Genomic DNA, 17,537 nt, shown 5'->3' with positions numbered 1-17,537 from the left:
CCTCACTGTTTACTAAGTAAGTTTCCTTCAAGTTAGTTAGTAGCAGTGCCACTATGGTATTTTATACCCCAAATAACTGTGGTTTCCTTCAATGCCTCCACAGCAGTGCTCACCATCAGGTCTGCCTCAGAATCAGCTGCAGGGCTTGCTGAAATGCAGGTTGCAGGGCCCATCTCTGGCCCGTTTTCTTCATTATAAAGGTAAAACATACCTTTTCGTAGGGCTATTTTAAGACAAACAATGTATGCAGAGCCCTCAGGGCCAATGCTTAACCTACAGTAAGTACTTGATGAATGCTGACGGCTATTATAAGGTCGGGTGATTGAATCAAGATTTGTAAGGAACTCATCTACTTGAAATGGTCTGAATCAGTGCCATTTCTTTCTATGTACATTTCCCTCTTAAAAGAAAAAAAATTCAATTTTCTCTTCTGATAATTCAACTTTGGATTACTGTTCATAGAAACTAACACCATCAACAGAAGCTTTGTCAGTAATATGCATTATTGCTGAACAAGGTATCTTTAAGGCATTTTATAGTTCTCCTTTCTGAGCTAGAGAAGGTCCAAATGTGACATTCCCAGGGAGATTATGAGGTATGCTTAGACTAGAGAAGATCCAAACTCCAGCTTCCTCCTAAAGGCTCAGCCTGGATCTCAAAACCCAGCCACTTTGTCCCATATCACTTGATATTTTTCACTTAAAAAAAAGTTTTATTTGAGGGGCCAGCGCTGTGGTGCAGCGGGTTAACACCCTAGCTTGAAGCTCCGGCATCCCATATGGGCGTTGGTTCTAGTCCTGGCTGCTCTACTTCCTTTCCAGCTCTCTGTTGTGGCCTGGGAAAGCAGTAGAAGATGGCCCAAGTCCTTGGGCCCCTGAACCCATGTGGGAGACCCGGAGGAAGCTCCTGGCTCCTGGCTTTGGATCGGCACAGCTCCGGCCATTGCAGCCAATTGGGGACTGAGCCATCAGATGGAAGACCTCTCTCTTGCTCGCTCGCTCTCTCTGCCTCTCTTCTCTCTGTGTAACTCTGACTTTCAAGTAAAATAAATAAATCTTTAAAATAGAAGTTTTATTTGAAAGTCAGAATTAGAGGGAGAGAGAGAGAAAGATCTTCCATCTGCCAGTTCATTCCCCAAATGGCTGCATTGTCCAGGGCTGGGTCAGGCCAAAGACAGGAGCCAAGAGCTTCATCCAGGTCTCCCTTTTAGGAGCCTGGGCCCAGGGACTTGAGCCATCCTCTGCTGCTTTCCCAGGTGCATTAGCAGGGAGCCGGATCATAAGTGGAGCAGCCAGGATTCCAACTGTTGCCCATATGGGGTGTCAGCACTGTAGACAGTGGCTTAACCCACTGTGCCACAGTGCTGGCCCCAACTTTTTTTTTTTTTTTTTTTTGAAAAAAAAATTTATTTGAAAGGCAGTGATGAAGGGGGGTGGGAGGGAGAGAGAGAAAGAGACAGATGGATCTTCCATCCACTGGTTCGCTCCCTAGATGGCTGCACCAAGCCAATGCCAAGAGCTAGGAACTGCATATAGGTCTCCCATGTGGGGGGCAGGAACTCAAGTACTTGGGTCATCAACTGCTGCCTCTCATGAGCGAATTAGCAGGAAGCTGAAGCAGGAGCAAAGGTGGGACTTGATCCCAGACATTGCAGTATGGGATACTGGCATCCCAAGCAGCAGCTCAACAATGCTTGTCTCTATTTTTCGCCCGTGACACTCCCACCTGGCACCTGTCCAAGCACTTACTTGTCCCTTGAACGTTCTATCTAAATAGTAACAGCTCCAGCTGATCTGTTTGACTTGTACCCACAAAGGCAGGGCTTTGCCCTCCCAAGGAAGCTTCACTCTTAACCCAACTCTGCTGCAGATGTAAAGTGTTACCTTTCTCGTCCACTGCTCGGTTTATGTCATACACCCATGCATCGTCTTCCCACTCCCAACCTGGAGGACAAGACAGCTCGCTGGGAGATGCTGCTTTATCACCGTTCTGTTGGAAGGGGGAAAAGAGGAAGTTAGTCATAGTTTCGGGTGCAGAGGCTAGATATGGCTCCTCACATTTGCATAGGTTCCCGTATGCTTGCTGACATACCATCTCAGAGAGCAATGCCACTCAGAACAACCTCTAATCTTTAAGCACAAGTGCTACTCAAAAATTCTCTTTTAAACTACCTTTTGTTTTTGCTTTTATGGACTAGCAGTAGGTCGAACCATGTGAAATTGCTATTTTGTTAGGTTGAAACGATTGAACATCAGCAATTTCAAATAGTTCAAATTAATATCATGAAACAATCTAACTATCATAATGAGAAGTTATATAGGAAAAAGCCCACCAGAGAATGGATAAAACATGAAAGATACACGTTGTCACATATGTCCTAGAGGTTCATAATGCTAGTCGTGTAAGACTGAGCGAAGTTCATGTCAAACATTGATGTGTTTGCACAAAAACCAATAGAGAGTTACCAAATGGGAGCTCAAAAACAAAGGAAATAAAGGTAGCCCCCACGAACATTCAGAAATATAGACAGCTACACTTTAAATGAAGAGTGGAAATTAAAATAAAAGGATACCACTTACTCCTATTTTGGCAAAGATGATAAAGCCTGTTAGTGAGTGTTTAAGCCAACAGCCCTCTCATTACTGCTGCAGGAAACAGAAATTTATACTACTTCTTTGAAAAGTAACTTGGTAACACTGATCAAAATTATATGTAGACCAAGCAAAGCCAGGACCTCTACACAAATTTTCTTTAGCGAATACTGACATGCCTTCAAGGATACTCACTGTCATATTGTTTATGAAAATCAGACTAGGGGCTGGCGTGGCGTAGCAGGTTAAGCCACCACCTGCAATGCCAGCATCCCATATGGACACCAGTTAGAGCCAGATGCTCCACTTCTGATCCAGCTCCCTGTTAGTAGTCTGGGAAAAGTAGCAGAAGATGGCCCAAGTGCTTGAGTCCCTGCTCCAATGTGGGAGACCCAGAAGAAGTTCCTAGTTCCTAGCTTTGGCCTGGCCCAGCCCCAGCCCATGTGGCCATTTGGGGAGTGAATCAGTGGATGGAAGATCTCTCTCTGTATCTCTCTTTGTCTCTCTAGCTCTTTCAAATAAAAAAGCCATAAAAAAAGAGTAAATAACACCCAAAATTATAAATTATAGGAGGTACATTTAGTAAAACACTCTGCAGGCATTTTTTTTTAAAAGCTCCTTGATCTGTATCTATTGATATACCTATGCCTGAGAGGTACCAGCATTGTGGTGCAGTGGGTTAAGCTGCCACCTGTGACATCCATATCCCATATGAGCCATGATTTGAGTCCTGGCTGCTCCACTTCTTCTTCTTCTTTTTTTAAAAGATTTATTTATTTATTTGAAAGTCAGAGTTACAGAGAGAGAGGAGAAGCAGAGAGAGAAAGAGGTCTTCCATCCGATGGTTCACTCCCCAGCTGGCCACAATAGCCAGAGCTGTGCCGATCCGAAGCCAGGATCTTCCTTCGTGTCTCCCACACAGGTGCAGGGGCCCAAGGACTTGGGTCATCTTCCACTGCCTTCCCAGGCCACAGCAGAGAGCTGAATCAGAAGCAGAGCAGCTGGGACCCAAACCAGCACCCACGTGGGATGCTGATGCTTCAGGCCAGGGTGTTAACCCACTGCACCATAGTGCCAGCCCCCTGCTCTACTTCTGACCCAGCTCCCTGCTAATGCACCTGGGAAGGTGGTGGAAAACGGCCAAAGTACTTGGGCCCCTGCTACCCATGTGGTAGACCCAATGGCATTCTGGGCTCAAGGTTTTGGCTTGGCCCAGCCCAGGCTGTTGTAGCTATTTCGGGAGTAAACCAGCAGATGGAAGACCTCTTTCTCTCTCAATCTCTCCCTCTCTGTCACTCTGCCTTTCAAATAAATAAATCTTTTTTAAAAAATGCCAAAGATATATTATTATGTGAAAATGAAAGCTGCAGAACTCTGTATATAACACAATTCCATTTAGGTGGGGAAAAATGTTATATTCTTGTACATGAGCAGAAGGATATCATCAAATGGTGAAATATGGATCAGGGAGAATAACTTTTTATTCCTTTTTTGCTGTTTGAGTCTTTTAAGTTATAAGCATTTATTTCATTTGTTATGATTTTAAAAGATAATATTTACTCTAAATAATACTTATTTTAATATTTACTCAAGCTTTACCATATGCCAACATGTCATTAAATAGACTCTTCTCTGTAGAAAATAATTTTCTTGGCATTTTTGTGACTTAAGTTATAAGTAGGTTTCTGAAGGTGCTCACATTCGGCCTAGTGTTAAATCATGTACATCTCATATCTGAGTACCGAATACCTGGATCTGATTTGCAGCTCCAGGTTCCTGCCAGTGCAGGCCCTGGGAAGCTGTGGTGATGCCTCAGGTAGTGGGGTTCCTGCCACACATGTGGGAGACCTGGATTGAGTTCCCAGCTCCTGGCCCAGCCTTAGCCATTGCAGGCATTTAGGGAGTGGAGCAGTGAGTGAGAGTTCCCCCATCCACCTCAAGAGTGAGTAAACAGCTGTTGAGACGCCAAGCGTGGTGCTTGGTGGACCCCCAGCTGACCAGGATTCAGAGAGACGACACCAGGGTCTCTCAGGAGCAGGCACTCACCACATCGGTGTAGGTGTCCTCGGCTGGCTTCCACTCGCCCCCCGGGTAGCGACTCTCATTCTGATAGACTTCATCTGTGAACTCCGTGTGACCAGCGTCTGCCTCAGTCAGCAAGCTGTGGGGGGCGAGGCTCACATTACCCCCGGAGAAAGGGAAAGCGCGACCCCACTTATTTCCAGCAGTTGGGGAGCATCTACACCCTGGGAATGGTACCAGTTCCCTCCCCCAGCTTCACCCTTCGGGTTCTCCACTCCCAGCTTCTCTTTGTACTTAGGAATTTTGCCATGCCTTTGAAGAAAGGGCCTGCTGGAACAATGAGACCTAAATTAGAGAGAACGCAAATTGGCAAGGTTGCTCTTTGTAGCTAGGGTGGGCACTGGGAGAACAATGTTGTGCGCAGCTTCAGACAGTGCCTTCCACATTCCCGTTTCACCTGAAGGCTGTTCAGCTCGTCCTCAGGGGAACTCTTGACTAATGTTTCAAAAGAACAAGGAGTTGTTCTCCCCACCTGCCCCCTTTCTACCACACAGGGCAGAGACAGCCTCCTGTGTGAAATGTCAGCCATGCTTGCTTGGTCGACGTCACACCAACTGAAGGGAGGAGTTCACATTTTCTGGCTGGTTCTTCGGTAGACAGCCAAGCCAGGTCACGTCAGTCTCCCAGCTCCATCTGGGCACTGGAGAAACCCATTCTGACCCTGCTGCGCCAGTTTTCCTCTTGGCTTTGGAACTGTTTGGACAATGCCCAGAGGCAAGTGTGGAGGCTCCAACTTTGACTCTAGACTTCTGCCAGGCATTCATGCAAATGAGGGCTTTTCCACTTTATCAGCTCTGCATCTTTTTCCTGCCCTAGCCTCTCCTAGAATTAAGCACTAGAAGGGAATTAAAAAAAAAAAAAAAAGTCCCAATCACAGGCATAAACTATCCTCAACCATCTCTTCTCAGAACCCTAAGGGAGACTAAAAGCCCTGGCTGCTCTCTCTCTAGCCCTGACATGCTTGGCCATCGGCCTTCTGATCACAGTTCTTCCCACCCTTTTCCTGCCCTCACTAACCTTCCTGCCTTCTGTCCAATTCAAAGCCCACTCTCCTCCTCCCCACCAATCCCCAGCCCTGGCCCGACTCCACCGAAACCAAGCTGAGCTGGATTAAAACCATCGTGTGCGAGCATGGAGTTTGAACAGAGCAGCATACTCGCTTTCCTCCCTCCTCGTGCCTGCCCAATCACAGAAGCAAATGGCAGAGTCCAGCCGCCGTGGCTCACTAGGCTAATCCTCCACCTAGCGGCGCCGGCACACCGGGTTCTAGTCCTAGTCGGGGCGCCGGATTCTGTCCCGGTTGCCCCTCTTCCAGGCCAGCTCTCTGCTGTGGCCAGGGAGTGCAGTGGAGGATGGCCCAAGTGCTTGGGCCCTGCACCCCATGGGAGACCAGGAGAAGCACCTGGCTCCTGCCATCATCGGATCAGTGCGGTACGCCAGCCGCAGCGCGCCGGCCATTGGAGGGTGAACCAACGGCAAAGGAGAACCTTTCTCTCTGTCTTTCTCACTGTCCATTCTGCCTGTCAAAAAAAAAAAAAAAAAAAAAGAAGCAAATGGCAGAGTCCAAACTCCAACTGGAGGCCTGACAATCCAACTCTATAAGTTTGCTCTCTCCAGATTTGAGTGTGTTGTTGTGAGATGGTGAGAAAAGAGAGCTCTAGTTCTAACACTTCTGGCAACACTTAGAAACCAGGCTCTCGTTCTCCACAGATTCCAGGGGAAACATGCTTATCCCCGTCTACTGTTTCTTTTCAAAACCATTATTTTTCTTTTTATCGATAGCTTTTCAGATGCAATTCATATATCCTGCAATTCTCTCATTTAAAGGTACCTTCTACTGTGTCCTGTGGATGTTTCAGCCTAACAGTGGAATGCTGGTTTGGGTTATAGACCCAGCTAAGCACTGGTAAGATATGTGGTTTTGGACGAGTAACAACCTCTCTAGGCCTGATTTCCCTCATGTGCAAAGTACAGATGTTGGGACAACATTCTCTGTGAATCTTTTGCATTTTTGCACATCTTGCTAAAGCACTTACCACAATTTTTATAGACTATCTTTCCAGGGATATTTTTGTAGGGAATAGCCTTGAAAAGCAGAGACAGTATCTCTCTCCAGAAAAAAGGGTGAGCATGCTTACTGCCCATTAAAAAAGATTTGGATTTCCTGAGCTCAGGGTTTGTCTTGTGTATGGTAATCTGCCGCATGTGCAAGTGTTATCTAGCCCCTCTCTGTGCCACCCTGGGGGAAATGGGACATAGAAAACTACAGCAAGTGTTATTGACTGATTTGTTATTATAGTAGACAGTAACACCCTTTTTCTCTGATCCAGGAGTCACGTGTCTCCCACCAGCAGGCATGAAACTAAGGCAGGCATTCTCAATAGCTTGCGAATAGGGTAAAATCTCTGAACCTTCAAAATTCTTGTACTACCTGCTTGTAGGTAAGATTGAGCAAGATAATACTGGTGTTTAGCACATTCATGTGTAAGTTCTCAGTAAAAGTTAGCTTCCGGGTGCTTTTTAAAATTGTCTTACTGTGTGGCACTCATGACTTTAAACTTTCTGTGAATTTCTATGGACTTACTCCTGAGCAGTGAATGTCATGTGAATATTACAACAGATGATGCTAGAGACATCCCATTTAGTGATTTCTAGGAAAAGGCTGCACTCCAATTCTGTTTTTCCCATACATAGAAAACTTACCTTCTTTCAGGATCAACTGTCCATTCTCCTTCCCATTCCCAGCCTTTGGGAGGCAAAAAGAATTCTCTCTTGAGCTTTATTTTTCCTGTGACATCAGAAAATTTATGACGTCCCACTAATCCAGAAGTGCCCCATTTTCCAAACATCAGAGCTTGATTTTCATACTGTTAAAAAATAAATGTAATTGGAGAAACCCATCAGAGAGCAAGAAATAAAGCCAGACCGCAAACTTTCAAGTCTGAGACTAAGGCTAGACAACCACAGAAAGCAAACAAACAAACAAACAAACAATTTTAGGGTCAGAAGATGAGGACTTGAGTTGTTATGTTCCTAATTATGCAAATTTGGAGAAGTCCTTTATCCTTCTAAGAGTGAGTATTCTCATTGTCAGTAGGGATAACATTACCGCTCTTATAGAGTTGTTCTGAAGTTCAAATGTGAAAATGACTGTGAAAGCGTTTTGTAAACAGTGAGAAATCATGCATTCTTTCCCCATCGTTACTTTGAGCAGCTCCAAGTAACTCTCTGAACTTTATCTTCTAAATCCCTATGATTGTGCAGGCTTCATAAAGTGTATTTTCAGTCTACTTCTTAGAAAATGGGGCACATTTCCTCACAGAAAATTAGTGGGTGCCTTTTCCAGGCAGTCTACAAAAATCTCCTCTGAAACATGAAGGTCTTGTAGCACCCAACCCTTATGGCGCCTAAAACTTCCAAGCATTGATTCCCTCTGGAGTTATCAGGGAGACCAAGGCCTTTCTGGGGAGCAGGCTTAGTAGCAATGGCAGGCTCTGGTTTACAGGCATCTCTTCCTAAGTTAGAGTTGATAAATCTACGAATCTCTTGACCATCTCAGTCACAGACAGGGTTGAGATTTGCCAGTGTAGTGGGTGTCTCTGTTTGGATCCAAACTAGAATTTCCATTTGTGTGTAAAGGAAGCCACTGAGAAGGTGATTTATGTAAGTCATGGGGAAGATTTTGGCTGAAGGAGGAAGGAGGAGATTTGACTAGGGGCCTGCTGTGGGAACTGGGATCAAGGGTACGGCAGTGCTTGTCTCAGACTAGGCTCTGAGCCTGGAGATGGGATGAGCTTCAGGTAGAAGCCAAAGGAGCTGTTATCACAAGGGGCTGTGAGATTTGGGACAAGGATCCAGAATGAAGGAGCAAGGGATTCCTGGCATTTCTGCTCTGAAGACAACATGGCTCTGGCAAGATTTAGGCAGGGACCTTGGCAAGGACAAGATGCATCAGTAAGAGTGGATATGGGAAGCTTAGGTAGCTTTGAGAGTTATGTATGACCTTTAGCCAACAGCTGTGTGGCAGTACAGCAAGAAAAAGGTATTCATGAGTAAGCACACAAGTGCACATAAAGCACTTCAAAGACTCAAAATTTGACAGGTCAGGGCGGCGAATTTACAGAGAAGTTAGTTCTTGTATTAGCACTTGAAGGCACAAACCAGTGAAATTTCCATTATTATTATTTATGTGCTCTTATTCGTATTCACTGGGAATTAGAACCTGGACAAACTGGAGTCACACAAAACAACCAAAATGGGTAGATAATCTCTCTGCAGGAGTTGAAGTTCAACTTCTGCTTTACACGGGGAAGGATCTAGGCTTGGAAAGGAATCAAAGGGAGCCCTGGGCTGATTGTTACTCTGGGATAGCTTCTCTAGGCTCAGCCCCAGCCACAGAGCTCAACGCAGGTGGATGCCAAGAAATCCTATAGGAAGGCAGGAGCCAGCCTCTCTGATGTATGCCCTCAGTCTGCACCCTGCCCGGCCAATTGGATATCAACATCAACCTTGCCAGTGGCCTCCAGAACACCCTCCATTTGTCTTCAACAGCACTTCCAGCTCTGAGCTGTAGGGACCTGTGTGTCTCCCATGTGTCCTGCTGCTTCTTAAAGTGGCCCACTGATGCCCTTGTTGGAATCACCCTCTGGTGCCAGTTCCTCACTCAGGCACAGAATCAGAATCTCCAGGGTGGCCCTGGGAGTCTGCATGTTCAACACCAGACTCTGAGAACAAACTGGGCTTCTTTATCACCTCCACCATCAGGCTCAGTGCTTGGCATAAAGCTACCTCTCCCTAAAGTTTTAGTGGACAGATAGATGGAGGAGAGATAGAAGGATGGATAAATGCATCATAACTAATTTATGTATTCATGTACTCAATCATCATTTTATAGGGAACTATTAGATGCCAGGCACTGCTGAATAAATAAAATGTAAAAATAAAAATGGCCATGGGTTTTCTTGCCCAGGAAGAACAGAACCCAAATCCTGAACAGGTAGTCAGGTATGGTAGTGGGTAGTGGAACACATGTTGGATTAGCTAGACGGAGACAGTCTTCTCCTTAGTTATTGGAGTATGCAGACCCATCTGTAGAATGGAATTCATTTGAAAATTGTCAGAAGACACTCATCAACTACATCTAGGAAGTTTAAATCAATAAATACCTTGAGTTAAAAATAATGTATAAAAGTTAAAATACTTATTTTTAGCTTTAAAAGTTTATAAAAATGGTTCATTATAATAGGGCCTTTTTATTACCTAAGTGGATTTTAAATTTAATGAAGGTTTTATAAATTTTCTGTATTGTTATTCAAGTATGCAGGCAGCATTTTCTTGGTCTTTGGGCAAACCCGTGGAAACTTCCACAAAGTGAGGAATGGGCATTCTATAGTTTAAAGACTCCCTTAATGCAAACAAGATTTTCAAGATCTGACTTCTCAAGTGTCCCCCTTCTTGGTAAAAATAAAAAACAGTATGTGTATTTGTGAGTGTGTGTGTGTGTGTGTGTGTGTGGACTGTGCTCTGTGTCCCATCATCATGCATCAGTGTGACTAACCATTCTTAAGTTCTAGAGCTTCAGCTAGAAGGGCACTCATTTTCAGTTCAGCTAGGGGAGGTCATCTCTTGGAAGCAGCCCCCAAAGATGTTAATCACCCTGGTATGTTTCAATACTGATGCTGAAGTCCCAGGAAGACTTTCTCTATCCCCTTAGGTTGAGGTCCCTTGGATGGGATTTTAGGGGTGATAATGATGCTGTGGCTGTTTTGGGTACCCAAATGTTTTACCTAAAGATGAAAACTGAAAGCACCCCGAAACACCAAAGAAAAAAATAGCAATATCATTCAATGTACCATTTCAGCAAACACAGTGAAAGTTCCTTCTGCAAAACTATTGAACTTCTTCTCAACAGCACTCAAGCCCAGCCAGATGTTCACGCGCAGTTCCACGGGCACCTTTGTCCCGTTGACTTTCTCCTGCGGATACTGTGAGATAAATAACATGTTACATTTCACTGGGCACCGCATGGACTGGGACATTAAGTTAGGGCCAAAACCAGGCATAACAGGTAATCATTGCTCTCATCAGTCTGATGTTGTTTGCTTTAGTTAACCTATTTCCAAATGACCCTATGACAAAGATCAAAATAACAACTAAAGCCGCAGATCTCAAAGTATGAGCCGCCGCAGATTGCTTTCTGCTACCGAGACATCTCCAGGAGGGCCACAAGATCAAAGCAATTTTCCCAACACGTTCTTTACCTTCTTCCCTGTTCTGGCATTAGTATCAACGGTGCACAAGCAGTGGCAGAAAAACTCCACTCTAGCAAGACTCAAGGCAGGGACAGCACACTGTACGTGGTAGTAATAGAATTACCAGGATTTATGCATTCTCAGCAAAGGACAGGCCAACCTCACTGAAGGCTTTGCTTGATCAAGTAGCAAAAATGATCATTTGTGTTAAATACTGACCCTTGAGTCTTTTGAATGCTTTGTGTGATGAAATAGGAAGTACACACAAGGCCCTTCTGTTGCATTTTAGGATATAATGGTTGTCTTGAGAAAAAGCACTTGTGTAATTGTTTAAATTGTGAATTGAGGCCGGCGCCGCGGCTCAGTAGGCTAATCCTCCACCTAGTGGCGCCGGCACACCGTGTTCTAGTCCCGGTCGGGGCACCAGATTCTGTCCCAGTTGTCCCTCTTCCAGGCCAGCTCTCTGCTGTGGCCCAGGAAGGCAGTGGAGGATGGCCCAAGTGCTTGGGCCCTGCACCCCATAGGAGACCAGGAGAAGCACCGGGCTCCTGCCTTCGGATCAGCACGGTGCGCCGGCCGCAGCGCGCGAGGGTGAACCAATGGCAAAGGAAGACCTTTCTCTCTGTCTCTCTCACTATCCACTCTGCCTGTCAATAAATAAATAAATAGTGAATTGAACTAGATTTTTAAAAAATGAAGTACAATTTTACTTAAAACAGGTATTAACAGACAAATGTAGTTATTCAGATTTGGATATGGGGCAGGCCTGTTCTTCAGTATAAACAAAATGAACCTCTCACTTCAAGGAAAATGCCTGTATCTGTAGCCAGTGACAAAATTCAAAATTAGAGTTTTGGAAAATTTGTATTGGTTATGGTGAGCTTGATAGTGTCCTGATACATAAATACTTCCTAATCTGTGATATGGACAAATGTGATTTTTTTTTCACATTTCATGATGAAATGTGTCAACCTTAGGAAGATCTATAAAACTCCATGAACCAATATTTTCCCAGTGAACATACTTGATGTTACAAAATCAGGCATGGATAAAAGAGCCATTCAAAGTCCAAGAAAGACCAATGGATTGTGGAGCCAAGTTTGGAAAATGTAATCATATGGCTTCAGATTCCACACTGCAATTAAGCTTTTAGAGGCTAATGTTTGAATCTGGTGTTATATCAAAAATGAATATCCACAATTATCAGAAATGCTTATTAAAATACCTCTTCCTTTCCCAACTATGTATCTTTGGGAGATCTTTTAAAAATTCCAGGAAAATGCTCTTTATAATTCCTTTTTTTTTTTTTTTTTTTTGACAGGCAGAGTTAGACAGTGAGAGAGACAGACAGAAAGGTCTTCCTTTTCTGTTGGTTCACCCCACAAATGGCCGCTGCGGCCAGTAAGCTGTGCCGATCCGAAGCCAAGAGCCAGCTGCTTCCTCCCAGTCTCCCATGGGGTGCAGGGCCCAAGGATCTGGGCCATCCTTCACTGTACTCCCGGGCCACAGCAGAGAGCTGGACAGGAAGAGGAGCAACCGGGACAGAATCCAGCACCCCAACTGGGACTAGAACCCGGAGTGCTGGCGCTGCAGGTGGAGGATTAGCCAAGTGAGCTATGGTGCTGGCCTATAATTCCATTTTCAAAAACTTTTTGACGGGGCTAGCACTGTGGTGCAGTGGGTTAATACCCTGGCCTGAAGTGCTGGCATCCCATAGGGGTGCCAGTTCGAGACCTGGCTGCTCCACTTCCTATTCAGCTCTCTGCTATTGCCTGGGAAAGCAGTAGAAGATGGCCCAAGTCTTTGGGCCCCTGCACCCATGTGGGAGAACCAGAAGAGGTTCCTGGCTCCTGGCTCCAGATTGTCACAGCTCCGGCTATTGCAGCTAATTGAGGAGTGGAAGACCTCTCTCTTTCTCTCTCTCTCTCTCTCTGCCTCTCCTTCTCTCTGTGTAACTCTTTCAAATAAATAAATCTTAAAAAAAAAAAAAAACTTTTGATGTATCCTCACATTTGAGGTCAGATTCTCTTCATATTCAACCAAATAACTCATACCACCAGCTTAAATGCACAAGCTTAAAATCACAAGCACATGGGGTAATTCAGTTATATTTTTGTTAAGCAAGACACTAAGGAAGTTTAAAAATATAAAATAGTACCACTTGGCTGATTTTTAGAAAATAGATTTACAATTTATAAAAAATATATGATTTATGTTAAACATGGGTTTACTATTGTTCAGTGAGTTTATAAATATTTTTAAATTTATAAATATTTTTAAATTTTCAATTTCTAGTAAAGATTGATAGATAGAACTCACATAGATAAAAGCTCTCTGAGGTCTTCAATAATTTTAAAAATAGTATAAAGGAGTCTCAAGGCCAAAAATAAAACCCACTGAATTAAATGGTTTCATAAATAGGATACTGAATATTAATAAAATCAGTAAACAGGGTGGGCACTTGGCCCAGCAGTTCATATGCCCGCACCCCACATCAACGAGCCTGGGTTTGCTCCTTGGATCCAGCTCCTGATCCTGGGAGGCGACAGTGAAGGAGCAAGTGGTTGGGTCCCTGCTGCCCACATGGGGGTCTGGAGTAACTGCTCCCGGCTCCAGCCCTGGCCATTGCAGGCATTTGGGACGTAAAAAAGCAGACAGGAGCTCACTCGCTCTCTTCCTGTTTCTCTGCCTCTCAAATAACTTTTTCAAAAAAAAAACAAATGAATCTATAACACATTCTCTTAAAAGCATTTTGCTGTTTATCCACGGAGTGCTAAAACACAACACAGAAAATACTTTTTTGTCTCTTCTCCTGCCACCTGTGAAGTTCTTTATTAATCACTGTACTTCCACCCACTGCTGAGGTCAATTACAACAGTGGTTGTATCTTCAGTAAAATCTATTCTACCAAGAACACTTGACAGAAGATAATTTTTTCTGATTGTGTTTATACTCTCCTGGTTAAGGAGCGATGAGTTAATTAATGAAAAGTCAGAAGATAACCTCTTGCTTTAGGGAACACCCTACCCTGACTCTGCTTTTCCTCTTCTGGATGCACACGCCTCTCCTCCAATCTGAGGACTCCAGCTGAGACTGGCCACAGAGAGGAGGTCAGGCCACACAGAGGGGACTGTCCGCTTTCCTCATTGTCAGGCCCAAGTCCTCCTTTGGTTCCCCATATGCACACACACGGAACTTCTCTTCTTCCTCCTCCTCCTTTTTAAAGCTATTACTTCTGTGTGTATATATGATATATATATATATATAAACATATAAACTGTAAAATACATATATAAACTATAAATATATTTAACAGTTCATTTTTTTCTATCCCCTTGAAAGGTAGAGTGACACACAGCGAGACTGAGAGCGAGCGAGCTCTTTTATCTATTAGTTCACTCTTCCAATGCCTACAACACCCAGGCCTAGGTCAGACCAAAGCCAGGAGCCAGGAGCTCCATCTGGGTCTCCACGTGGGCAGCAGGATCCCTGGGCACTTGGGCCATCCTATGTCACCTTCTAGGATGCATCAGCAGGGGAAAGATGAGAAGCAGCAGTGTTCATCCCCAGGGGAGCTTATCCGGCTGCATCTGAACGCCTGCACCAGACAGTTCTTAACTGGGGGCTCTGAGATGCGTTTATGGGTTCCACAAACTCCTAAATTGTATGCAAAGTGTTGGATGCAGGGGGGCTGTTCGTTCTCCTGGAGGAGCGGGCCAGTAGCTTTCATCAGGTACTTAATGAAGTCCCTGACTCTGAAAATGTTCAGAACCTCTACCATAAGTAATATTATTAAAAACTTTAACCTGAGGACTCATTTGGTTAGAGCAATAGATTCCATGGACTATATTATCTCTTTTTTTCTGCAAACATTCACTAAAGTCAAAGGGCTTGAAATAGTAGAACTAAGTGGAAAATTCATGCAAGCTAGCAAAGCACTCACAATGCCATGTCATAAGGACATCTACAGAGGTATCCTTGATGGAATGCCAGCAGATCTCAGATCAAGCTCTCAGAAGTCAAACAGAGGAAGGGACTAAACTGAGTTAAAATGGACCATGATACCCTAGTCATTCAATGGCTAGCAAACTATAAAGCAAGCCCTTCTGGGGAATATGGGTTTTACATGTAAGTATTTTACATTCCACAGTGAAGCCTGTACCTTTAGAAGGATGGTTTGGGTTTTCCCACAGTATTTCCCAGACGCGTGCTCTCCACTGGTGGAGTATAAGACCCGATGTGCGGGGATTCGTGCATAGGCCAATCGCTTCTCTCCCCGAATCATCCAGATGATAATGTCAGGCATACTGTTCTGCGGCTGGTCACGTGGGTGGGGTGGAAAAGGAAGCAAAGCCATCATTAGTCTAGATGCAGAAGGACTGCAGGTCCTGAAGCTTGACCTTCGGGGCTCTGTCCCAAAGTCCCCCATTCATATCTGCTAGACCCACCCTGTGAGCACGCGGGGTGAGGCAGCAGGCTGCAGCTGGTCCAGGAGGTTGGAGGGAAGCAGAGGGGGAGCTCTACCTGAGAAGCTCTGCTCCAAGAGGTATTTTGGGAAATATTCCTTCTTATCTAGAGCATTATTTGAAGAAAGCCATCAGCAACAAGAAGTTGTATATTTTATAGGACACAGAGTACCTCTGACTGTCCAATAGTTGCCAAATATGAAACATTTAGTTTTTAAAAACTGCTATTTTTCTGTATAAAGGGGTATAAATTTGCTATAGGAAATTTTTAAAGTACCAAGGCACACAAAGTAGAGAGCAAAAATTACTTGTAATCCTATGTGTATTTTCAAATGTGTTTTTACTCACAAATATATTACTACCAACCTGCTGTGGTTTGGATGTGTCCCTACCGGAAATGTAATCGCCAATGCAGCAGTGTGGAGGGTGGGGCCTAATAAAAGATGATTAGGTCATGAGGGCCTCTATGAATGGATAATGTCATTAGCTCCAGAGTGTGCTAGTTATCACAAGAGTGGACTCATTGTAAAGCCAGTTCAGTCTTCTTGCTTGCTCTCTCCTGTCCACTCTTGCCCATCTGCTCTCTGCCATGGGATGACACAGCAAGAAGGCCCTCCCCAGATGTAAATCCTTCAACCCTGGACTTCTCAGCCTCCAGGACTGGATGGGAGAGATAAACATCTAATCTGTGGTTCTGTGGTATAGAAACACAAAACAGACTAAGATACTACACCTCCTTGATACCTGAAGGACAGGAAGAGGGGTCCCCTTACTCCCGAGTTCCAGTACATGGAGATTGGTGACAGCCAACATCTACTCAGCACTTGCTGTGTACCCAGCACTATGCTAAGCCCTTTACACACAAATGCTACGAACTATGCTTATCTCCATTTTACAGCTGGGAAATTGAGGCTTAGAGAGGTTGAATAATAACTAGGATGGCAGATTCGGGATGCAAATCTAGATTCTTCTGGCCCCAGCCAAAGTTGACATTTTAATCTTCTGTATTACACAGATCTGCTACTTCATCACTCAAAACATTCCCCGACAGTTCTGAGAAAATGATAAGGATTCGTGTACTTAAAGACCATTCTAGGACCACCCACTCAAAACTCTTTGATTTCAATGACTTTCAGCCCCATAGCCCAGAAAATCCTTCATTTATTTTGATCATCAGATCTGTTCAATATACTGTTCAGATAATGTTGTCATCACATACCAAAACCCATGATTGCTTAAGTCCCTTAGACATATTGGCATCATATTTCCACATAACCTACATACGTCCTCCCGTCTACTTAAATTATCTCCAGATTACTTAAAATAACCAACACAATGCAGCTTCTATGTAAATAGCTGTCGTGTTGTATTTTTAAGAGAATAATGACAACTATAAAAATCTGTGTATGTTCAACATAGATACAATGTTTCTTCTGAATAGCTTCAATCCATGGTTGGTGAATTCAAGATGTAGAACCTGCAGATCTGGAGAGCTGACTGTGCCAGATAACCCATTTACTACCCTCATCCTTGATGCCATTCCAGAAAGACGCCTTCTTCATATCAGAGATGTTTGTGTAGTTTAAAAATCCTACCTCTTCAGTTAGCTGCATTAATTTATCAAGCCAGTCCTCAATTTCTAGCAATGTGGACTTCACATCTGTAGCTTCAGCCCTCATCCTCACAGCTGCTTCATTTATCTGGGAGAGAGATTTGGACCGCAACTTCTGGATCTGAGTATCAAGAATTGTGACATTAGGTCTTCCTTCCGTGAGAGGCAAAGTGTATCTAAAAAAGAAAAGAAAACAAGCAGAGAATTTGAGAATAGCCTTCAGAACCAACAAGTTCATTTATATTTGGTTTCCATCTTGCAAGTCACATCAATATGTCAACTGATTCCGCAAACATTACCTGGTTTAAGCTAGAGTGGAGAATATCTGGCACTGCTAACCAGACAGGGGATGACAATTCCAAAGCAATTCCTTAGGTTTGACATAAGGCCCAGTCATTGGAAGGAAGATGGAAAGAACAGCAGATGGAAGAAACCTACCTGCCCTTCTTTTATTTCCTAGGATCACTGTATGGGTCTAAAAAACGATGGGGTGGATAGGGAGGATAGAGATCATTTAAACCAAGGGCTCTTAGGG

At 44.1% G+C, this 17,537-nt stretch overlaps 1 protein-coding gene across 8 annotated transcripts in view; it reads right to left on the bottom strand.

Annotated features, from left to right (window-relative positions):
• The window catches only part of MYOF (myoferlin), a 176,003-nt gene that overhangs the window by 47,627 nt on the left and 110,839 nt on the right, over positions 1-17,537 (bottom strand). For all 8 annotated transcript variants that reach the window (XM_070057611.1, XM_070057607.1, XM_070057609.1 and 5 more), the window contains 6 exons: positions 16,986-17,178; positions 15,087-15,242; positions 10,526-10,657; positions 7,377-7,540; positions 4,638-4,752; positions 1,884-1,989 (listed from right to left, as the gene is read on the bottom strand). In XM_070057611.1, coding sequence (XP_069913712.1) covers positions 1,884-1,989; positions 4,638-4,752; positions 7,377-7,540; positions 10,526-10,657; positions 15,087-15,242; positions 16,986-17,178 — 866 coding nt within the window. The remainder of the gene's footprint in view (positions 1-1,883; positions 1,990-4,637; positions 4,753-7,376; positions 7,541-10,525; positions 10,658-15,086; positions 15,243-16,985; positions 17,179-17,537) is intronic.

Source organism: Oryctolagus cuniculus, chromosome 15, assembly GCF_964237555.1.
Source record: "Oryctolagus cuniculus chromosome 15, mOryCun1.1, whole genome shotgun sequence".
NCBI lineage: Eukaryota > Metazoa > Chordata > Mammalia > Lagomorpha > Leporidae > Oryctolagus > Oryctolagus cuniculus.
This window is presented reverse-complemented; position numbering and strand designations above follow the sequence as displayed.